The sequence below is a fragment of the Thermobia domestica genome, chromosome 7 (assembly GCF_964235325.1).
Source record: "Thermobia domestica chromosome 7, izTheDome1.hap1.1, whole genome shotgun sequence".
Taxonomy (NCBI): Eukaryota; Metazoa; Arthropoda; class Insecta; order Zygentoma; family Lepismatidae; genus Thermobia; species Thermobia domestica.
The window spans coordinates 80,580,924-80,606,734 of NC_137460.1; the positions used below are offsets into that span (position 1 = coordinate 80,580,924).

Sequence of the window (25,811 nt, forward strand, 5' to 3'; positions counted from 1 at the left end):
AACTGGGAAAAGCGTTGGCAAGTCTTTACGCAAGGCAGTGACAGTAACCGATTCATCTGAACCGGTTCCAGCAGTTCAGGGTTTGCCCAAGTGGGCCCAGCACGAAAAAATCCGGTGGGTTTTTTCGGGTTGTACCCACCTGAAAAAAACCCACTTTAAAACCCACCTGGGTTTTTATCATATTTGTTAGTATATTATTGGTACAACTAAGGTGACCACATTGTAAGTGATTATCAGATTTTAGACTTTCCTTGGGCAAATTAGAGGCTTTAACGTTAAGGTATACAACAACATTCAACATAAGACCTTTATAAAGTTCTGAATTCACTAAATGATGATTTAAAAAAAAAAAAAAAAAAAAAAAAAAAAAAAAAAAAAAAAAAAAAAAAAAAAAAAAAAAAAAAGGTCGTCGACTTGGCGACACCGAAGGACATTATCACTCATACGTTTGGCGGGTTTAAGGTCATAGGTGCCGGTAATAATAGCACATATGTAAATACATTAGTAAAACTATTAGTATTATTTCTTCATTTGATGTAAAACAGAAGTTTCATAACTAAAATTTGGTTTTCCAACAATAACAGTTTAGTTCAGTCATTTGTTGCTACTCTTCAAATAAGTATTCTGTAAAATCAACACCATCAATAGCGTAAAAAAATTCTTGTCGAATTTAAGAAGCTTAATGCTTGGGGTTCCGAAGATTATGTAACGCTTATTATTTCAAGTGCTGAGTTCAAATTTCCGTACTATAAAAAGTTTCGATGTACACGCCGTGAAAGAAGTGCTCGGGAAATTCCCGAATTAAACGCAGAAGGATCGGAAATGAATACTTCAACAATAAAACTTTTTATTTTACACTTAAGCCTGCCATACGTCCCGTAAAAAACGGGACAATTCCGCTTTGGGCACGTGTCCCGCGTCTCCTTAAATTTAGTCGGGACAGGGAAATGTCCCGTATTTTAACTCCGTTCCATTTCTGATATCAATATCAGCTTATTCGAAAAGTGAAACAAAAAATTCTGACATTGGCTGGGAATCCTGTAATTAGTGAATGAACAGTACGCTGTTGCATGTAACAGTTTCGAGGAAGTTGTTACACCATCCTGTTCGACTTGATAGCGAGCTAAATTTGCAGTGCTACTTTTTCCATTGCACTTGATGGAAACTCGAATACACTCCGAAAAAAAAAGGATGGCTTTGAGTGTTTTTACATTTACAAACACAGGGAAGATGACTGAACTTTTCTCCAGCAACACATTAAATAAGTTAACAAGAATTATAATCCTTTTCAGAGGCTAGAGGCACAGAATTGCGCTTTGGTCCAGGTCTTAGAAAAATGTAAATCTGGTCCTGACAGTTACACACGACACAAGGAGAAAAATCAGCTTTTCATCAGATTAAACTGACGAACGTAATTTTGGCAAATACAGCCATGTAAATAAATATTGCTAAACGCGCGAAGAATAGTGAAGGTAGATTTACCACTTATTTAAATAATTTGCGTATTGTTTTCCTGTAAAGCGTTTTTATAGCACATCTTAAGTTTTTAAGTATCTTCAGTCTGTACAATTAATTGCAGGGTACGAATAGAGAAAAGCAGCTGCTGCTTAGTGAACTTTCACCTATTATATTCTTGAAAAAAAAAATGAAATCTTTTAGTCTCACGGTTATGCCTGCTATGCTCAAGGTGACGGTAATGATGAGAAATGAATAAAATGACGGAGTGAAGAAAGTGTGAGGAAACGTGAGAATCCCGAGAAAACCCACACACAAGGTGTTTGTCCACCACAAAGCTCACTTGGCGTGAGCTGGGATCGAACTAAGAACCCCATGCACTAGAGGTGAACGCTCCACCACTGAGCCACCGCGGCCTATTATACTTTTGTTCGTAACCAAACTACAGTTCATTGCATTGTGTTGTAAAGTTGAGGGGGGAGAGGAATCTGAGGTGTCCCGTCTTGTCATGGAGAAAATATGGCAGGTTTATTTACGCTGTAAGATGTTCATTTCATATAAGACATTTTAAACCATTTATTTACTTCATACAACATGAATTGTATCTTTGTTTTAAATTCATAGACCCCTTTTGGTATTCATATTTGGCGAACGTCACTCAGGCTTCTGGATGACTTGATCTACATTTGTTCGTTTGTCTGCCGAGCTCCTTCAGGCTATGCGGTTAATGTACGCGTCTTCGGCGTGGGACCCGGGTTTGCTTCCCGGAGGGAGCTCATGTGGTTTGGATTCCACCTTAATCAGTAGGTCCCGTCTCATATAGCCTCGCTGCTGAAAGGAATGTTAAACACCAACTCAACTCGTTTGTCTGCCTCTATCACACACACTACAGGGTACAACTTTCGGCCTTTTAAGTTAAAATTTTCAGAGAACAAGCACGGGACACTGTAAATTTCTTGTATAGATTTTGGCGGCATACCAACGTAAAATATTAAAATGGCGGCCATTTTTTCAAACCAGTGATTATGCACGCTACGAAGAGCAATTTTCAGTTTTTTAAGTTGAAATTTTGACGGTGGAAGCACGAGATATGCTAAGTTTGCTGTATACATTTTCTGGGCGATTGAATGTAAAATTTCAAAATGGCGGCCATTTTTTTCAAGACAGCAGCGAGTAGAAAATTGTTGCAAGTTGTGACAATGACAATCTTGAAATATAAATCACATTTTAACACTTTTACCCCAAAGACATTGAAATATTTCGAAGAAACCCGATTAAACCCGAAAAAAAACGATTAAACCCGAAAAAAACAATTAAACCCGAAAATACCCGAAAAAACCCATATGGGCCCAGGTGGGTTGGGCTTTTTCAAAAAAGCCCGGGTTTTTTCAAACCCTGCAGCAGTTACAGTTCCCAGGAACGGAAGACAGAAACAGCGTGGCCTGCGGGGCTCAAACCCGTTTTCACTCGCTGACGCTGACTCGGCAATACTATGTGAATCGAACTGAAACGACATCTAGTAAGAAAATATAAAAACTACATCCAGATGAATTAGGAACAGCAAGGAATCAGTGACAACCTTTGAATAATAGTAAGAGTGACAGGATATCACCGCCTTGCTGAAAGTAAAGAGTTATTCTAGATCGTAAGTGTATATTACCAGTTATCGCAAACTAGAAAGCAAATATGGTGCTAATTAATTGTATGGATCTATGTCGTATTTTAAACAAGCATATTTGGGGTATGGCCTTGCAGTCCTCTTTTTCAGATTCATTTTTGGAAGCTTCAGTGTACGTACACGATAAGAACTATTATGCAAACACAGTAACGAGCTTGTGGTAGCTAGCCACTAAAAGACACAATTGCTATCTAATGGAATCAGGGCAAGAGCGCAGCAGAGACCGAAACGTTATCGAGGTGTGTTTGTAGGGAGCAGGCGCGTCAGCGAAGTGGATGTATGCATAAACGAGATAGCGCAAACCATTGTATATGGCATAAACTAACTTACCTTACGTAGTGAAATATGTAACTGTATGTTACTAAAGACGTAATAAGTAATATCTCGATATATTTTCTTTGTTTGCGTATTTGTGCTTCAAAGTAACGTAAGACGTTACTAATGTAAATTTCACGATTATGTGGATCTATTTACTCTCGCACACTTCTATAGTTGCACGTTATGAGCTTGCACATTAACTTCAGATACTTCACTTTGCATACTGTGGTTACTAACACCTTATGGGCGAATCCGTGCAAAACAGATTTGACTTTCAGTAATGTATTTTCACGTAGATACGCATACCATAGATAAAAACACAACACATTTGGATTATTTACACACTAATTATTAAAATATCATTACAAATTTGGTCTGTAAATTTTAGATATCTGGGGATTTGCATAGTAAATTTTGCGATAAGCGGGAAAGTACTTCTAATGATTTTTTTCCTTTTTACGTTGTGGTGCTGAACGGAGAATTTTGCGAAGAGTGATACGGAATTATGCTTTGAAACCCTGTGCTTGTTTAGATTAGCATTATGATTACTCTAGTAATTTTTGAAGAAACCCAGCTCAGTGGCTTTTATTGAGCCAGACTGGGTTTTATAAGATTTTGTACACACATTTTACCTTTTACCGGCCGAATTATTTAACAGCATCCTAATAATTCCTTTTTGTGTTTATGATATATGTCCCTAGAAACTAAAAAATAATAGTTTTGGAAAAAATGAATGCAGAGGTGCTGACTCTTGAAAGGAAGTCCGTAGTTCAAGAATTCACGAAGAAACGCAGCAAATCCATCACTAACATCACGTCAAGTGTTATGGCGTAGTTTGAGACTTCAAATACACAATGGCCGGCAGAGGGTTAAAACCGTATTCCAACTTCATTTCCTAATATTTCAAATGTAATGCTCATACTTTTTCCGTTAGGGCCACATCAGCTTAAGCCTCCTTTATTCATAGTCTTCAGATAGTTCTTCTATTTCAACAGTTGTAAATTGATGAATATTGCGCAGTATATTTTATGTGTAACGTACTCAGGGTGTTTATCGGTCGCGAATGTCACGAAATCAAAAAACGGTCATGAAAATCACGAAATTTAGCTTTTGAGTCACGATTTTTTAAAACTGTACAACTGTAATAACAGATTGGAAATTTTCGTTCTATAAAACGTCAAAATTCACCATCAAAAATTTCAGTGGTCGGCTTTAGACGCTACCAAATCGCAAGCAAAGTACGTTTCTATCGGATGGATAAAAATTCGGCCTAATTCGCACCCAAATTCGCTCAAAATGTTAAGAAATTTTATGATTGGTGAAGAAAAGGTCACGAAAAAGTCACGAAATTTCATTTTGGAATTTTAGTAGACACCTTGGTACTGATTCTATCGGTAACGATACATTGCAGGTTTAATTTGAATGTGGTTTGAATTTGTGTTTTAGGTTGTGTTAGGTTGCGTTCAATTTATTATTATTGAGTTTCGTATGACCTTATCATTGATAATCCTTCTATTTAATGTTCAATAATATTGTTATAATATTATTTTTATAATATTCGTATTTTTATCTGGGCCATATACATAGGGATACATATGACCGATGCTGACTTTGTGATTCAAAATCTCATATAAGCTACGTAAACATTAATACGACTTGGTACGCCTTCATTTAAATTAATTCGGTAATGATACGTGATAGATATTTTGCACTACAATTGTCTAGTTACAATATACATGTTATCTTCATTGGCCCGTATATTCTATATATGCAGACCATGTTGTCAGTGGAGAGTAAAACCGGTAGATAACCAGTACGTAACGGTGACCGTAGAAATATTGAATTATACTGAGAACCTAACTTAAACGTTCAGAGTCGGACTGTCTTTTCAGCATGCAGGATATGCTAGTTTCATAACATGGCACCATGTTCATGCATATGAATACGAGTTATCCCGCTACACGAAACGTACACTTACATGTAGTTATTTTTAAAATTTCATTATTTCAGGTCAGTAGTTAATTTTGCTTCGCGATTGATAGTACTTACTCTTAAATCTTTCCTGTAATATTCCTGCAGTCTTTGTTGTGTGATTTTTGCTGGAACCAAGGCTAAACTATTATTATAACTATCGTTTCGTTTTGGCTTTTCATTTATTTGTGCTATTGCAAGTATTACGGTACTCTTTTGTTTCGAGATGACGATGGAATTGAGTTGCATGACGAGATTAGGTGAGAAAAACAAATTTTTCTACAGCTTAGAGAGTTAAATTTTCAGGATTCATATATAATAATAATAATAATAATACAAGTTTTTAAATGCGAGCGGGTAATGATGTTTACATTTGTTATTATTAGGACGTGATATATTATGCTTGATGTGGGGTAAGCATGTCAAATGCACATATAGAGGAAAGGAAGCAATCCGTCTACTTAAACCTACCCTGACGACGCAGAGTGATCGAAATTTAGAAATTATCTATAGCTAAATCGCTTCTTTCGCCCAACCTGTGGAAAAAATTTATTTAGAAACAATCTATACTACGTTTTGGTAATAAATGATCGTCTGTGCTAAATTGTGGTAACCTCTTGTGGACAATCGTCACGAAATAACGTTAGTTCCGGCCTTAATTGAAATGGTATCACGGAACAAACAGAACTGTTAATAGCAGCGTGATCCGACCGAAGATCAAATCCAAATGGGAGTGATATTTGGTTGAATCCGGGAGATATTCAACAGTGCTTAAGTTACTAGAACTCAGGTAACCCAAAATTTTCTTAAATTTTTAGACGATCAGGAAGTCGAAATTTGTTGAACCAATATGGCGACTTCAACGCTACCATCATAAGAATCATTATCGAAGTAACCTTGAGTTACTGTGTTTAATATTTTATGTATGTATTGAAGGTTATGGATATAAAAATGTTAGGTTAAAATTTTGTACGGCGTCACACATCTCAAACATTCTTTGATTGTCTCTCCACTGATAGTTTGATTAAGCGAAGATCTGTCAGAGGCTTCTAGAACAATGATGGTAACATCGAATAGATTCCTTTTTTATGTCTTCTTTCTTTCAGCAGCGCTATTAACTTAAAGTAGCTTGAAAATTTCTATGAACATGAGGAATCCATGAATTAGATAAATTTTGAACCCTTAAGCATAAACTATTTTGGAAATCTTGAATTAATTATATAATGAATTTGGCTTATGGGATTAAACAACAGAATAGCTACCTCCTTTGTAGATGCACTCGAGGCATCAGCCTTGCTGCCCTTAAGTATTCGCAAGAAACTGATTGGTTATACCACATTGATATATATATTTATGGCACGTTTGTCATTTTGAATTTTCGTTTCTGTAATTCTCCTCGTAACAATTGATATGTGTAATGAAGTAACTCTAAAGTGCTGTCTGGTAGGTTTTTTGTAGGTTTTGCATGCACATTTGTATATATTTTGTATGTCATTAATTTCATGTGTGTGGTTTAGTGGCTGAATTGATTAAGTCAATACTATGGCCATACAGAGCGATGCCTCATATCTGCCATTGTTTTCTTCTAATTCAAAAATAAAGAAAACGTGAAACTGTGGGGGTACAGAAAAGAGGATAGTATCGCTCGTTAAACCAACATATTTAATGGGACAGCTTCAATGTTAGAGTCATAGAATTCAATACAATGCTGTTATAGGAGGAGAATTGTAATTCTACTTGTGTGCCATTTTCTTATCATGTTTCGTATAATTATAATGAGATGCGATCAGTTTGTAATGTCATAGAGGTGCTGCATATGCTGGTACAATGAGGTATTTTAAACAGAAAAGTGTTTTTTTTTTTTTTCTTTCGTTCTTTCTCAATATAAACAACCAATTTAAAATATTCGATTATTTATTTCAGTGTAAGAGAATACATCAAAATTTGTGTTATGAAAGCAAATAACAAAGAATTCTAGTTTATATGAATAGTAATGTAAATCTTCAACAGTTTACAAAATTTTTCTATATAAATATCTTTCCTTCGTTCGAACGGTATTGATGTTATCCATATTAATGAGAGTGTTAAATAATTTGTATTCCATTATCTGAAAACAATAAAAAGTCAATGATAAAGAAATCGAACATTCTATTTCAGTTTTGTGTCATAATTAAACTATATATATATATATATATATCTATATATATATATATATATATATATATATATATATATAGATATATAGATAGATATATAGATAGATATATAGATAGATATATAGATAGATAGATATAATAAACAGAATAGTACCTTATTCTAAAAAAGTTGCAATCTTTTACAAGCGGTTACTACTTAGTAAGGACTTGGAAAAGAGTTGGAACGTATTGGGAGTAAGCATTGGATTTTGAAGAATTAAACTGGGCTAAATAACTAAATAATTCTCTCTTCTAAATTGGCATACTCAGTCAGGATGTTTCCATGGAAATGAGACTGCGAATGAAATTTTAATTGGTTTAGTTGTAAATTCAAAATTTAATACCATTTCAAATTGCCGTCTCCAACCAGAATTCGTTACCATGGAGATGATGAGTTTATTTAATTTAATTGTTTTCAAAATTTAAATTATTTTTCATATCGTTGTTAGTTTTATGTACCTGTCTCAGCAGATATAAATTATTCTTGCAGATTTTACGTTAGCTCACTAACATAATTACTAAAATCCAGTTATTTTATGTTTTTAGGAATTCTTCCAGAGAAACACTCTTAAGCATTAACTTCACTATTTTCATTTAACTTACAACTATAATTTCATTAGAAAGTTACATAAAATGTAATTTTCGTTTAACGTCTAACGGTTATGGGCTTTAGGTTGAAGAAGACTGATGATTAATGAGAGTGGGTGGTTGTGAAATGAATTTTTTTGTACTGCCGAGGATCGAACCCGGGACCATGTGCACCAAAGCATTTCACTGAAAAGTACCCCTGAAACATAAATTATCATGTTTTTAGGAATTAATTTTGCAACAGGCAGTTCCGTTCGAACATCCTATTAAACTGGAAATTTGCTTTTCATTTAGTAGATGGCGCTTTATCAGCATGGAGCCCAAACGTATGGTAGGATTGGAAAAAGCCCGTTTTAAATTGAAAACTATTTATTTCCAACAACTTTTCATTGCTTCGTTCCCTTACTCATAACCAAGCTCTCTCGTGGCTAAGCGGCAAGGGTACGCGACTTCACGGTGGGAGATCTGGGTTCGATTCCTGACGGGAGCTCATGTGGTTGGAATCCCACGTTAAGCTGCAACTTTAGTCATAATGAGATTGGCATATGGCCCCAGACTTTTGATACACCCGACATTGCACAATATGCATTATTTTACCACGGTTGAGATAGCAGAACAATGTGAACACTGTGTGTAAAAAAGACTATTTAAGCCTGTGTAACCGTGAAAGGAAGAAAAAAAAAAAAAAGAGAGAGAAGATTGAAATTCTGGATATAAACGATATGTGGGAAGGAACATTATTTAAACGAGTATCTAATTAATCATTCATGTTCTATTGTTTTAACAAAAGAGACACTGACCAAAGCTTAAAACTTTACTTTATTTTAAATTATAATTTGTAACTGTTTCGGATATCTAGCATATCCTTCTTCAGACACGATCGAAATTAAGGAAAATACAGACATCTATATGCTAGATATCCGAAACAGTTACAAATTATAATTTAAAATAAAGTAAAGTTTTAAGCTTTGGTCAGTGTCTCTTTTGTTAAAACAATTAATCCAAAGCCATGAATAGTCTTACTATGTTCTATTGTGTACATGAAACTATAAAATACCCTTGTCACACAAAAGAAATCAGTGAAATTCTATCTGCATTTCTGGGGACACAGTTTGCATCATTGGCATTCGCTTATATTTCGATTTGTAGAAAGAAGAAAATTGAGAATTTTGTGAAGTAGCGAAGAGGTTGGTTAATTCTGTATAGTATGGAATAAGAATAAAATCCGCTATTATACTGAGACAAAGTCTTGGGAAGCTTTCCTGATTGAAGAAGATCCCTGTATATATATAGGATGGCCCAATAAACCCCCGACATTTTAAAGACTATTAATCCAAGAAATGTTGAAGATAGTAACTAGCTTATTCAGAAATATAAAATGATATTGTAAAGTTTGAAATTATTTTGTTCTGTTAAATATTGGAACAATTCATAAATTTACAGTACGATTATTGTCAATAATACTGAAAAAGAAGCCTCCCACTTTTGATCACTTTTGGAGCTGTCAAAGGGAGAGGAGTGAGAATGATCTCTTCCGCTCACTACTCTCCTGCCGTTTTCAGTCATTATGGTCACCCTGTATATATAAATATATATATCTTAATGAGTATAACAATGTTTGTCTCTTTGATCCGACCTATTTTGATGATTTTTGGCACCTGTTCTGTTTGTTTTTCCGGTTACACTGGGCATGTGGCAACCATAGCTTTAGAAGATCGAAGGATTGTAAAGGCTAAATGGTATACAACAATTTGTTTTCCAGATGTCATTAGTGAATTGAGCAAAACACCCAAATCATCACATCATTCTTCACCATTACAACGCCAGTTCTCACTTGAGCACACCATTTTTTTTTCGATTAAAAATGTCGATATAATGGGTGATATCAATAAAACGGAGAAGTTACTCATTACGCCCAATTTTGAAGTAGTTACTCGCATTGGTATCAATAAAAAGAGAACTGAGCACTAGTCGTCTCGGCTGACCTCGTAGAAGCCCCGCCCTTTTGAAGTAACCACACCTCTCTTCTTGAGCCGAGTAACTACTCCGCGTTTGATATCAATAAAAATCAAAGACTCCTCTGTGATGCTAGTAACTTCTCCAAATTTGTGGAGCAAGCTAAATAGGTGACTCCGTGCGAAATATGACAGAGTATATGGTTATTTTGCTATGTAGCAAAACTTATAAATTGCATAGAAATGTTGCAAATGGAGTTTACAAAAAACATAAGTTCATGAAGGAAAATGTAGTGTAGTTAGCACAACATTTTTTAGGAGAATCAACGGAAATTTGGGGTGGTGCACTACCTAATGACGAAAAGATGCGGGTTTTCTTGCTTTACGTGAGTGATCCGGGATTCCAGGTCTGAATGTCAGGGGATTCTGTTGTGGCTCAAAGTACTGTGTCTATGACTACTACAAGTGTAATGGATGCGATTATTGCGAAATCTGAAAATTGATTGTTTCCGGAGGTGTGTGTAATATTCAAACAGCAGAGTGGCAAGAACATTATACATTTCCGGGTGCTATCGGAGCACTTGACTATACACACGTGGCAATAAAGAAACCTAGTATTTTGGAGACGAATACGCTAATAGGAAGAGCTCCTTCGTGACTAAGCGGATAGCGTATATGCCTTTGGCATGACAGACCCGCGTTCGATTCCCGGCGGGAGCTCATATGGTTCGGATTCCAAGTTAATCAGTGGGTCCCGTCTCATATAGCCTCGCTATTGAAAAGGACATTAAACTCAAAATCAACTCAACTCAACGCTGATAGGAAGGGTATATACATGAGAATGTATATTTTTTATGCCAAGGTGAAAGGGGACACGTATGGTGTGGAAAACGCAATCAGATGGACGTGCTTTATGACGTGACTGGCTGGTCTATTTAAAAAAGGAAACAAAGGGACCAAGTGTCTGATTTCGTTCTTAAAGCCAAACAATCTTGGACAAGACCTTGGACAACACGTGATATGCACTCGTCGTGCTAATCTTGATATTGCTGGATTCCAATCAACATCCATCAGTTCCAAGAGGTTCGTTCCCGTGGTTTCAGTATTACTTTCTTGTTTCCCGTTTTCTTTTTCAAATTATTATTATTATTTTATTTTTTTTTTAAATTTTTTTAATGCTCGCTTGGATATTAAAGATTCTCTTTTGAATTTGTGTCTCATTTGTAGATGTATTTGATATTTCGTTGTATTTCACTGTACTTGCCTTCAAAGCTTCGGCTTTCCTTCGTTTACTTTCTGGTAACTGTGACTTTGAAAGTACCACTGGAAACTCTTTTATAATATCCACAAATGCACTTTGATTGAAGCTGTCGTTACTACTTGTCCCTTCCATGGCGTTTAGGATACTGCGCCATAAGTTACCTACAACGAAATGACCGCCCAACAGATCGGAGAAATGAGTAACCACTTCTTTTATTGATACGACTCAGTGCTACGTGCAGAGGAAGCGCGAGTAAACGTTCATAAATCTGGAGCAGACTAGACCTGAGTAGTAGCTTGTTTTATTGATACGAAATTGAGGGAGGAGATTACTCCAGGTGTAGTTACTCCGATTCTCGAGCAGGACTTCTCAGGAGTAGTTACTTATTTTTATTGATATCACCCAATGACTCATTGCTCGTACTCATCTAATTTAATACCTAGCAACTTTTTTTTTTTTTTTCCACACATGAAAAATAACGTGCGTAGTAAATGGTTTGTGTCGCCTGAAGCAGTTGCTGACACTCGTAACAGGCGATTTCTGAAGTATTTCTTCAAAACTGCTCTGAAAATAAACTAATAGGCTTAAATAAACAACCAGAGATAATTTAAACATAGAAAGGTCTACTTTTCCGAATTTTGTAATCTCGGAACACTAACGCTAATGTAAGTAGTAGTTGCAGGAACTTTTCCAGCAATCTTCGTATTTCTATGACCATCTGTATATTCGTTACTTAACTCATATTGAAACCAAATGCTACTCGGATCTGCCTCGTTTTTCCAGTGTCGCATATATATATATATATATATATATATATGTATATGTATCCCATACTGCATTTCTTTTGCCATTGCAGTGAGAAGCAAGAGAGAGTAAAGACAATAATATATTGTATTTTGTCATAAAAATATTTCACTTCGGTAATAAATTATAATTACAGATGCTGCATCTCATTTTGCGAATAATTTTTCGTTTCGATCGTATTTCTATGATTTTGAGCAGCAAACTACGATGCAATAGCACTTTAAAAAATCATATATAAAAGCTTAACGTTAACATTGTGTTGAAATAGTTTAAAGTAATTCATATCTTCAGGTTAATCTTAGACTGTTGCTATATTGAATAGTGTAGATAAAGAAAGTAGTATTACACACACACACACAAGTTACTAGTAAACAAGAAAAAAGGGGACAGTATTCAAGTTAGTTTGTCAATATAGGGACAGCAAAGTCTTGTGTCCCAGTAACCAAGTCAAACAGGTTAACGAGAGATGATGATTGCAACCTTACGTTACAGGGTAATATTGCTAGGCTACAGTGTAATAACTTACAGGAGAACGCCAACCGATTACATAGTTACCACTACCGATCATAATCTGTAACTGGTATTCTAGTTAGCATGTTGGAACAACCGACTGCTCGATTAATGAAACTGGGTGCAATAGGGGGGTAACCGAGTATTTTGGTCAATATTAAGTATTCTTTTAAGTAAAATAATTGGTATTGTTCCTTCAACCACAACTTTGATGGTATGAGTTCACATCAAAAAATGCAGTATGCAAATAGGTAACAACTCCCTAAAGTTATTCATTTGTACTTTTGTAATACTCTTGTACGCTTAACAGAAATATTTAGCGACTAACAGTGATAATTTGTGTTGGGTCTTACTTATTCCTATAGGCAAAGGGTTGCACGGTATATTTGACATTTGTACCAAGCAACGTACAACATATTATATTTCGTGTAATCCTTCACGAAATGATTATTATGAGTGTATGAATTTTTTGACGGCAGTTCATGATTAGCAGTGCTATCATCTCGTACGTGATTATGTGTACTAGAAACATGGCTCATAAGATTATATTCATTTAAATGTCAGAAAATACATAAACTTCCGTAAATAAACTTTCCTTCACATTTCTCTACTAATTCATGTAGAATCCATATTTTAATAACTGTTTTCCAGTTCCTTCGGACTATTGACAATTGTTAAAATTGCAAATCGCTATGTTGCTCTTTGTGCTTCTGCTAATCCAGTGTTACCCGTAAACAAGTTTTGGAGGTTTAAATTTAAATTTACTTTGTGTCACAATTGGTTGATAACAATGTGTTTTAAATTAAATTAACCTTCTTGAATTGGTTACCTTCTTCTAACCTATTTAACCAAACACTGTATTGTTTCTACGCATTTTCCAGTAATTTAATTCTATTGATTACCGCTGACCTCGTAAAATTAACCTTTTTTGACTCAAAAGGGTTGTTGCAAACTATTAACTGGTTCTAGCATCCAAATAGTCCATTAATCTCGACTAGGTTACCGCTTATTTTTCTCAGTGCATGACGGCGCTCTTCGTAGCCAGTTTAAGTGTTTTCACCGTACGATGGAAGATTCAGACTCTCTTCTCGATAAGAGCTCATAAGATTCAGATTCATACGAAACTATAGATCCATGTCTCATATAGTTTCGTTGCTGAAAAGAAACGTTAACGTTAAACTTAATGGAACGCTGTGGATTAAAGGATAAAATGCATGCTGTGTAAAGTTATACATGTCGCTTATATTTTATTTATTTATTAATAAATAATAAATTAATTAGGGGTACGGTAATAGTATTATGGTTACTAACTGATACAATGGGATGCTTATCTCCTAACACTAAATAAAAAAATTCTTGCTTTAAAATATTCAAAAGATAAAATCCGTGTACGATTTCGAGACACTGCTCACTTGTTCCTCAGCATATTTGAAGGAAAACTTGCTCGATAGATGCATGAAATTCTCTGTTTGTCGATTATATGTTTGAAGTTCGATAGATTTCCTCTCTTTCTAATTTATGGGGGTGGTGGTGCAGAAGTAGAGCGTTTACCTCTGGTGTAGGGTCCCAGGTTCGATCCCGGCCAAGTAGTGGACAGCATCATGTTCGTATTTTTTCCGGGATACTCCCTTTTCCTCCCACCTTATCATTCCACCAATTCTTCCATCATCATTCACTTGCCGTGATCATCGTTTCATTTAGCCTAAACGGCATAAACATGGGACGTTAAACTAAAATATTTAATTTCTTCCATCATTCACTTGCTTTGAATTATCCATCTCCCTGGCCTAAAGGGCATAACCCTGGGACCTTAAGCTGAAAGATTTAATTTCACTTTCATTTCTTTCTAATTTATGGATAATGAAAAATCGGTGACATATACTTCTATATCAGGTCATAAAAATACACTCATTAACGATCTTGAACCGACATTCAGTTAACGATCTTGAATTGCTAATCATTCAACAAGCAAGATATTGCGAAGAAAAGTTGAAATTTTTGTTTTTGAATTCGAAACACTCAAACGTACTCAAGAACTACTTGCTGTTTAGTATGATTTGTGAATAGAAACTGTAAACTAGCATCTTTTTTTACCTTGTAAGGTAGATAATTTTTATTTACAGTTAAAGTAGTGTTATTTTTATCATCACTGGCTGATTCTGTCCGTTTATTATGTAATTGTATTGTGTTAATATGTAGTTTATTTTGGAAGCATGTATTTGTCGCTTATAATATATACAATATGTAACTCATATATTTACAGGTATACCAGATGAACAAGGAATACGAGCAAAATGTTGGAAGTTACTTCTCAATTACCTGCCTCCGACGAAGAGGACATGGAGTGAAACGTTAGCAAGGAAGCGAGAATTATATAAACAATTTATTGGTAATTACAAGATATTATGAAACTTTTGTTTTGATTGTAAGATAATTTAATAGCTTTTGAAATACTATTAGTACTACTACTTCTAATAATAATAATAATAATAATAATAATAATAATAATAATAATAATAATAATAATAATACTCAGGATTTGCCACAGTGGGCCCAGCTCGGTTGGGCCTACATGGAGAAAACCAATTTTTTTCCCCCGTTATTTAGTTTCTGAACTATTTCTGGAATTAGAAAAACTTTATGCATCAGACTAATGGAAAAAATTAGATTTTACTGCGAGAAGTTAGAATAGATATGGCGAGTCAATATTAAAATATTTAGGTCAAGGAAATCAATTACCCGCTTCGATGGGTTAAATTAAGAAAAAGTAGTAATATTTTCCGTTAGTCACGTCACTTTTTACATTTACTAAAGCCCTCTCTGATATCGGTCATTTTCAATCATTTTTATATTTCTCCCCCAAGTTGCGGGGCTGAACTTGGATTTAAACAGCATCGAAAGGGTCGTTTCTCTTCTCAGCGACCCCGAAAAGTATAGATTCCTCATTAATATTGGCCATTTTCAATCATTTTTAATATTTCCCCCTCCTCTAAGTTGCATCGTCAAAGTGATATGATAAAAGTCATGCCAGGTCCGAACCTCATCTATGTTGAAAATTTAGTCGAGATCAGACGGGTGGCTTAAAAGTGATGAAGTCACAAACACAGTCACTTTCATTTTCATTTATTTAATATCTCTCTCCCCCCTCCCCTACGTTGCACCGGCAACGTGAAATATTGAAAACAATCTGAACCCGAACCTTATCTATGTTGAAAATTTGATCGAGATTGGTTGGGTGGTTCAAGAGTTATTAACTCACGAACATAGTCACTTTTATTTTTATATATATTGAATTTTACGTTGCTTCTTTTCCCTACGTTGCTCCGTCAAAGTGAAATGATAAAAATAACATCCCAGGCGCGAACCTCATCTATGTTGAAAATTTGATCGAGATCGGTCTGGTGGTTAAAGAGATTAGGAGTCACAAACTTAATCTCTCTCAGTTATATAATATAGATAAAGTGAAAGAAGTTTAATTTATCTGTTCTAAATTATAAGCGTAATTAACAGTTCCATTAGCTCTTTCTTTGTATATTTAGACTTTGCAATTCTAGTTCTGTTGCGTTTAACAAAAGAAAAATACGAACGAACGAAATCCCACTAGTTAGTGAATAAAATTTTAAGAGTCGGGAATGAAAAAAGAAAACATATCATTAGTTCATTTTTGCCAAGGCAGTCGTTCTAACGGATGAATATGATACATGTGTTTTTTTTTTTTTTTCCTTGTTTTTCTTTTACAGCTAAAGATTGTAACGATATTGTTCATACTTATGAAATAAATACTCCTGCCCCGAGAACGTATAGAAGGAAAACAAATTGACATCTTTTCTCTCCGAGCGTATGCAGTACTGAATCTTGCTCCTTATTAAGTTTTTAGCATGAAGCATGACATTAATTCTTGCATTTAATTTACTATACATATAAACACAGTCTGTATCATTATACCATAGAATATAATTTTAAAGATATATTAAAAAAAAGAAAAGAAAGAAAAAAAGAAAACGTAACATTTCTGACTAAATGTAGGTTACAGAATTTATTATATATAAAAAAAAAAAACTATTTTAACGTGAGACTGTAGCAATATAGACCACTTAACTAATTAATGTGATGAATCTTATTTACTAAATATCCAGTATTCTTCCAGACGTAAACCTTAACGTGCTAAAACAACAAATTCTATGTGGAAGCACTTATTGAGTTGAATTTTTGAACTATAAGAGACTTATTTCTGTCTGTTACTATGACATCCAACGACTTTCATAAATAAATTATTATATTCGAACAAATATACCATCACTTATCAAAACATGAATGAACTACAAACAATCTAAGATTTGTTATTCCGTGCACAGATAGGTATTCTTACCTGAAAAACTGATTGTTCTTAAACGACATGGAGGTTCAGTTTCTTTTCTTTCTTTCTTTCTTTTTTTTTTCTTTTTTTTTAAATAATCAAACTTGAAGAACACAAATAGCCTACTCAGTAAATGATACAACATCCAAGCAAAAAAGTATTCTTTGGAAGCCACATAACATAAAAGTTTTCGCTATCCTTTCAGCGCAGAAATCTGTTAACATTCACTAGACAGCCATTTCTATCCTAAGTCTATTCCGCATTTTATTCCATATTAAACTGAAAGTAGAAAAATACCTTTCAGTTGATGCCGATAATACTCGGAATGAATGAAGGGAAACTAAGAAATCATACTATCCACTTGGCAATTTTGAACACTTGTCGGCTTTTACTTCCAGAGATTCTCCACCACTTTGCAGGAGAAAATTGCTTTGTCACACCTGCTTGCAACATAGATTGGGCGAAATACTCAGTATCTTTAATTTTAAAAGCTATAACTCCCTGGAACGTATTCTGGATTTCTTTCGGATATCCACTCTTCTGCTATGCGTTCTTGCTCACTGTCCAAGCAATGTTCAATATATCCATACATTTTTTTTTTGTTTTTTTGTTTTTTTGTTTTTTTTAAGTTTGTGAAACATTTTTCTAAAGTCAGTCACTTTGTTCATTTTTTATTGTCTTCAGATTATTGGGCACATCTTTGAGGATAAAACGAAAGCTGGTAAAGAGTTTGTTGTTCTAGGGGGTAAAACTAAGTGAATTGCACGTTATTCAGCGTTTCGAGAACTAGCGACGGTTCCCTATCGGGATAGGTATGAGATAGCTAAACAGAAGCATTTCTTGAGTATACACTGGCATGGTAATGATAAAATGTGATTGGTAGATAGAATTGTTTCATTCCAGTGAGGAAAACCCATGCATAACTAACTTGTAGGCCGATGTCCCTGTTAAAATTGCTTCCTTGAGTTCTCTCTCCCAGTAGTCTGAACCTGTGGCTAGAAAAGAGATTTCTGAGAAAAAAGTGTTATGTCCTTCTGTTGCACTATTTGCGAGTGGTCCTGGGTGTGTGATTCCCTGTGGGGACACTCGATCAGAAAAGTGTAAAAGCCTTTTGGGTCAGCCATTCTTAGTGAGGTTTTCCTGGGTTTTCCTCATCCATACCAGGCAAATGCCGGAATGGTGCCTAACATGAAAGCTGGTTCCTTCCTTTCTTCCTTCTTCACTTTCCCGACTAATGTGCTCGTCGATGGATATCATCCCTCATACATGACATGCTAAAACAGCCATTGACGCTGAAAGCCCAGAATCGTAATCCTAATCCTGTTATACTATTCTATGCTAATCGCGATTTTTCTCATTGGAATAGTTTATGTAGATAGAGTGTTCTTACGACGAATTTCAATTGTGTGTCCAGTCTGACCAAGATAGGCTGGATGTTTGAAGCGTGATGATGAGATAAATGTCGTCAGTTCTCGAGACGTTGGGCAGCGTGAATTCACGTGGTTGTTCCAAGAACATTCATATTCGTTACGACAAAGGGAAGTTCCAGTTCTTACGTGAGAAAATCAATAGTTAAAAATGGTTCACTTCTAAGAATGTAGCAGATCCGAATGTATGGTAAAATCCATCATGCATGTATGGGAATAGTGCGTAGCTTTTACGCCAATACATTGACATTACTCATTGTAAGTAACAATGCGTGTATTTCACAGACATAATTTTATTTTTTGTACTGGATATTTTGGTACGGTAAGATACGATACGTAAATAAGATACTTTGAATTTTCCATGTATTTGTTTACTTTTATAATTGCAGAAGAGATGATAGTGACTCCAGGAATCCTTCAAAATGAAGGAAAAAGAGTAGATGTTACATTTGAGGATCATCCACTAAATCCAAATCCAGACAGCCAATGGCAGACATTTTTTAAGGATAACGAAGTTCTCCTACAAATAGATAAAGATGTCAGGTATGTAAAAATAATGTTTTATTTTCAAGTTTTATATATTTACAAAATGTTTTCTATAGACTCAGTTTTTCTTTGCGCAACGTAATATAAAGGTAGGCTCCTGTGACTATCTGTAGGTACTCAAATCAGTTTGCCTCATATATATATTGATACAAGCAGATTCTCCTATTGTCATATAAGTGAAGCAAATTTACGTTAAAAATCACGTGATGAAGCAATCCATTTTTTATAGGTATATGTGAGAAGAGCATTTGCGTGTACTGTATAGCTAAAGACCAGCTCTATGATCCGTATTTCATTAATTTTTTTATTTTTTTTATTTATTATTAAGCTTCTTGATGTAATAGGGTGTATATTCAATAGTCAGAAAAAAAAAGAAAAAAAATACTTAGCCCAAAAGCACCCAAAATTATCTAAAAGTGAACGTTTCAGCAAAAATTTATTGCCTCTTTCAGCACGTATCTTTACAGAAAACTAACGTTGATTGTGGGATTACATGCCGTTAATTATCTTCCTCCGTATAACATTATTTTTCTTACTTCTAGTACTCCTCCATAAAATTTTCCTTGTACCTAAGTATTATTCATGAGCACTAACTGGCATCTTATGTAGTTAATTAATAATGATTAAAGAAACATTGACATTCGATCGAAAAACTATAAAAGCCTTTTGTAGCCAGTCATCGTGAGTGAGGTTTTCCTGGCTTTTCCTCATTCACACCAGGCATATGTTGGGCTGGTATCTAATATACAGATACCAGGCCACTTCTTTCCTTCCCTTTTCTCGAATAGTATGATAATCGAGGGACGTCATTCCTTATGTTTGACGAGCTAATATGGCCATAGATGCCGGATATTTAATTCCTAAATCCCTACTGGTTTCCAGTCTTGTAGATTCAAATTAATGCAGTTCTTCGAACGAATATAGCATAATAACTTTTTTTTTTCAGTTTTAGTTTAAGCTTTATTGTTACGTACATAATTTGTATTATATATATATATATATATATATATATATATATTGTATTATTATATATTATTTTTAAATAATTTGGAATTAATTTAATTCATTTAAATATCGGCACTTGAAAGCATCTGTTTACATTCATGTAAATAAGTTAATCCAATAATCGAGATTTGAAAGCAATTAGATACAACCATAAGTAATTACATAAGAATTGTAAAATAATAATGATTATTAAAAAAACTGTTATAATGAAAATTTCAAATGAAACATAATAACTTATTTAAATAATTAATTAATGTAGAGAGTAAATAATAACTTTATAGTAGGACAGTTCCTACAATATATTTAATATATTTACTTATCTACACTTAAAAATACAAACGATCACATATCACAAAATCTAGCAGTTGCTGGATCTCAGAAATCGCTCTTCTGCTTTACTATAGAGGAAACAACACTCAGCCGAACTGTATTAAAGAATAATGTAATTAGTTTTTTTTTCTGTAAATATTAATTACATAAAGACTAATCAGCAATTTCATAAACGTGGAAAGGAAATTAATTTCAAAAGCTTCGATACCTATTGACGATCTATTGACAAACCACCTTATGCTATTGGCGGGCCGCGGTGGCTCAGTGATAGAGCGTTCACCTCTGGTGCTTGGGGTCCCGGGTTCGATCCCAGCCCCCACCAAGTGAACTTTGTGGTGGACAAACACCGTGTGCGTGGGTTTTCTCGGGGTTCTCCCGTTTCCTCCCACTTTCTTCATTCCACAATTTCATTCATTACTCATCATCACCGTCTCCTTTAGCCTAACCGGCATAACCGTGGGACGTAAAACTCAAAGATTTCATTTCATTTTTCACCTTATGCTATTAGATGAGATAAGCTTTTTACCTTGAGAATTGTCTGTGAAGGATAAAGAAACTTATATTTTTAAGGCGCTAATATGTATACGCTTATCCAATTAGCGATGTATACACTTCCCTTCATTCTTTTTTAAAGCATACGTTTTTCGACAATGAGGATATCTTGAAAATAATTATCATTTTTTTTTTCTACATCTGTAGCGATACGATGGAAATGCTAGATACAGATTTTAAATTTCAGTATCATTTTCTGATTTTTATTTTATTCTAGACGTCTTTGTCCAGATATCTCCTTTTTTCAACAAGCAACGGATTTTCCATGCCAAGAAGTTGTAAATAGTAATGGTACGAAAAGATTGCACAAACGAGTACAACATACTGTTCTCAAATCGGCTAATGTCGAGAGAAAGGGATTAGGAATAACAAAGGTAAGTCCGGTGACTTTGAGTAATTCTTTTTTAGTTCGTCTATACTTTATTATTAAGGAAAAAAAGGAAACCAATCTCTAACATTCTAATAGTTAGAGTTTGTGAAAGGTTATATTTATTTTGCTGTAAATTTTTGTGAATTTTAATAATTTTTCTTTCAGAATTTGAAGGAAATAGTGTAATAGAATGGAATAATATAAAAGATTGGCTTATGATTCATCATTGTCATCATTTGATAGATTTGTAGAACGAGTATGCTCTGTTTAACGTTTTGTACAAAATGTTTCTTCTATTGTAATCAATTATTATTTTTCAATAATTAAAAAAAAAAAAAATGGTAGAAGAGGTATCTTCCTTGTTTAGTGTGTCTTTAAAAGTTTCCCTGAAAAGTTTTGTCATTTATACTGTGACCTTTCTCAAAGATGTAGTCACACGAAGTTGAATTACTTTCTGCAAACGTCTTTGTCTTTGAGTGCACGGAGTTCTAAAATGGAAAACTTAACAATTGATCTCTTGATAAACTTGTGGTTTTGTAGGAAAGAATTCTTGTTGTTGTTGATTTTAGTTTAGCGTCCCTTTCAGCAGCGAGGCTATATAAGACGTGGACCTACTGATTAACGTGGAATCCGAACCACATGAGCTCCCGCCGGGAATCGAACCCGGGAAACAATTCTTGTAGAAATTCGTTTGTTGAAGGACTGGAAATTGTACAAGTCTTCTAAAAACATAAACAATGTGAATCTCATTGGCCGGTACTTCTTTTCTTGATAAATTTGCACGTAACATGTAACATCTACACGAAATTAAGAAAAATGTTAGTGTGTGATTTTAATATATAATATATAATTATTTGATGTGTTAATCGACAGGTTTTCATTGTGGTTAATTGATTTTTATTGTGTAAGATTTCTTCGTGAATTTTTGTTCTCCTGTTACAAAATTTTGTGTTTTTATTTTGTGATTGGTGCTATACGCTTTAATATTTGATTACGTATTATTCATTCTGATATTTCTTTCCTTCCTAACTTCCGTTGGCAACAAGCAGCAGGTACGTATAATTTTGTCTTTTATAAGTGAGTATGCGTACGAGTTTTCAGCTGTTATATCCGTACTTGATAAAAGGTCATTTCTTGAAGAGCCAATTAATTCTGAAAAGCTAACACTTGAAATTTTTTCTCTTTATGTTTTGTAAACTGATTAACAAATTATGGCGATCTAATGAATAAAATATTCATCTTCAAATAAATATCAGTGAGTAGAATTAGAACAAACTGGGATATGTACTTACTTTAGTGAATGCATGAGGTCCGTCGATGTGCGACACAAGTGACAGATGACCAAATACCAGTATTATCTTCATTCAGCGGCAGATTTTTAAATGTCCTGCAGTCAATTTATATTATACATAGTAATAGGTCCAACCTGCCGTTGGGACTTACTTATTCACCCTTAATTGTGATGTGTCCGCTGCAGAGAGGTTACACAAATTTACAGGGTGTCTATCGGTCACGAAAGTCACGAAATCAGAAAACGGTCATGAAAGTCACGAAATTTAGCTTTTGGTTTTTTTGTTTGGTTGTTTGTTTGTTTACTGTGCAAATGTAAGTACAGATTGGAAAATTTTGTTCTATAAAACGTCAAAATTCACCACCAAAAATATCTGTGGTCGGCTTTAGACGCTACCAAATCGCAAGCAAAGTACGTTTCTATCGCATGGATGAAAATTCGGCCTGATTCGCACCCAAATTCGCTCTAGAAAATGTTAGGAAATTTTGTGATTTGGTAAAGAAAAGGCCACGAAAAAGTCACGAAATTTCATTAATTGGAATTTTAGTAGACGCTCTGATTTGGATTACTCTCAGCTCATGCAGTAATTGCATGCAGTATACACTAAATACATTCGTTATAAATGTAAATATAGGCTAATATGAAAATACTGTACTCATTGTTCTAATTACTGTTGGGATGAGACGGAAATTCCCTCTGTAAGGGAACTCAAGTATCGCGAAGACATGGGGAGGAAGGTTGTAAATATAGGTATGATTTCGTTCCTTTAGTTTTTGAATTAGTTGGAAAGTTTGGTATAGAATTTTTGGCCCTTTAAGTGGCTCTCCACTTTTTTTTTATATTTATTATTATTATTATTCTTATTTTTTTTATTTATTCATTAAAGAATTTCTAAGCTTCCTGTAAGAAAACAAGACAGAGGAAATAAGTATTTCGAGTTCAGCATACAATTGTCCTGCGTCTTAATTCACCAAGTCATTGACTTCTATCGAATATATTTTGTAGTGAAAAGTTTCCTGTGGCAATAAGTATGAACTGAGTGTCATTCCTATCCGTCATGAAAAGGTTACGTAAACGTTAAGGGAAGGAAGAAGACTCCTTGTTCGTAATGGGATGATTGCGTCCGATAATAATACACATTCTTCTTCTTCTTCTTCTTCTTCTTCTTCTTCTTCTTCTTCTTATTATTATTATTATTATTATTATTATTATTATTATTATTATTATTATTATTATTATTATTATTAATAATAATAATAATAATAATAATAATAATAATAATAATAATAATAATAATAATAAACTGTGGAGGATTTGTTAAAAGAAGTTTTACTGTATTTGTTAGAATTTTAAAATGTTGGGAAGTAAATTTGTTATTTAATAATTCAGAAATCTTTAAAATTCTCATTTATAGGCGAATGTGAAAATTACTATTTTAATTTGTATTATTATTATTTTTTTAAACTGACTTTGTCGTTTCTTGTTTTGCAGATTGCCTTACTGGTTAAGAAAGCACCAGAAGACTATGCACCAATGCCTGATGGGATGGAAGCACATTGGGAAATTGTTGAAAGGATATTATTTTTGTACGCAAAGCTCAATCCAGGCCAGGGATATGTACAGGGAATGAACGAAATCATAGGACCTATATATTACAGTTTTGCATGTGATCCAAATACAGAATGGAGAGGTGAGTGAGTGTTAGGAAATTACTTGAAAGACTCATGTTTTAAATTGCTTGCTAAAGCTTATTTTTTTTTTATTATAAAAAAAAAAAAAAAAAAAAAAAAATTGAAGGGGAACTATAAGAAAGGAAGGGAAGGAAGGGAAAGGAAGTTTTATTGGTTAAATATGGAGTAAACAAGGGTAACTAATTTTAATTTGCATATTTGTTTTAATTCTTTGAAAAATTATTAACTGTTTTCACGTATATTATGCTCCCCTTCCCCTCCTCCAGATGATTGTAATTAACTACCAAAATTGTAATTATGATTTGATTGAAAAAAAGAGGACAGTAAGCAATTTGTCACGTTATGCCTTCTTTTTTGCTTACACTGGTGCTTATAATTCGTGCTTATTAGGCAGATGAAACGTATTTTGTGGTCTAGGCATTGTAATCTGCTGGACATTGTCACCGTTTCTGATCAAGTACAACGGGCATAATCGGTTAAATCTAATTCTACAAAGATTTTCAACTCTTTAATTACTAATAAAAGATAAGTAACATTTATTTAAATTAACATCGACTTTACTCTCGTCTTCCTATAACAGTCAATCAATTGGTTTTCTCTAAATATTTGGAATAATTTAGCAGGATAGTATTAGTATGTAGTATTTTTTGTCTTAGTGTTCTACGAGGATGGGTCCAAAAGAGATTACAAAGTTCAGGAAACATATGTATTAACAAGAGAGAGAAAATACAAACGTGAAGAAAGCGGCAAACGTGCCGATTCCTTTTCCACATAATCACCGAATAGATTCAGGCATTTGTCAAAACGCAGGACTAACTTTTCAAACCCGGTTTGGTAGAAGTTACGTCCCTGCCCATTGAGCCAGTTTTCAGCAGCTATTTTAACATCACAGTCTAAAATGAACTTTGTTCCACAGGAAGTGCTCCTTCAATGCTGGAAAAAGGAAAAAGTCATTGGGAGCCGAATCTGGGCTATAAGGGGATGGCTCCACACTTCGCACTTAAACTGTCGCTGCAGTGCTTGAGTTTGACGAGTAGTATGGGGACTGGCGTTGTCATGTAGGAGGATGAAACCTTCATTCAGCATGCCCGGGGGGTTTGATCAGGAAACTTTACTTAAGCTAGTCAACGTTGCACAATAACGATCGGGAGTTACGGAATGGCCACGCTTCAGATACTTGATCAGGATCACACCGCATGAATCCCAGAACATGGTTGCCATAACTTTACCGGCAGAGGGAATGTAATGTTAAACTTCTTTCTCGTTGATGATTCAGCGTGTTTCCATTCCATACTGGCCCTTTTTCTTGTTGGGATGAAAAGATAAAGCCAGGTTTCGTCCCCAATAACGATGTGATCAAGGAAATTCTGTCCGTCAGATGTTACCCCTCCAGAAATGTGAGACTGCATGTCATGTGTGTGTCTTTCTGCTTCTGAAATAACGCACGTGGAACACAGCGGGCATACATCTTGGAATAACGCAACACATCATACACGATACACTGCAC

The 25,811-nt window shown here is 34.4% G+C and overlaps 1 protein-coding gene across 1 annotated transcript in view; it reads left to right on the forward strand.

The window, feature by feature from the left end:
* LOC145690226 (TBC1 domain family member 13) overlaps positions 1-25,811 on the forward strand; it is a 94,877-nt gene that overhangs the window by 3,366 nt on the left and 65,700 nt on the right. The window contains exons 3-6 of the mRNA XM_081764911.1: positions 14,999-15,124; positions 18,909-19,062; positions 21,170-21,326; positions 24,105-24,303. Of these exons, the coding sequence (XP_081621037.1) occupies positions 14,999-15,124; positions 18,909-19,062; positions 21,170-21,326; positions 24,105-24,303 (636 nt within the window). The remainder of the gene's footprint in view (positions 1-14,998; positions 15,125-18,908; positions 19,063-21,169; positions 21,327-24,104; positions 24,304-25,811) is intronic.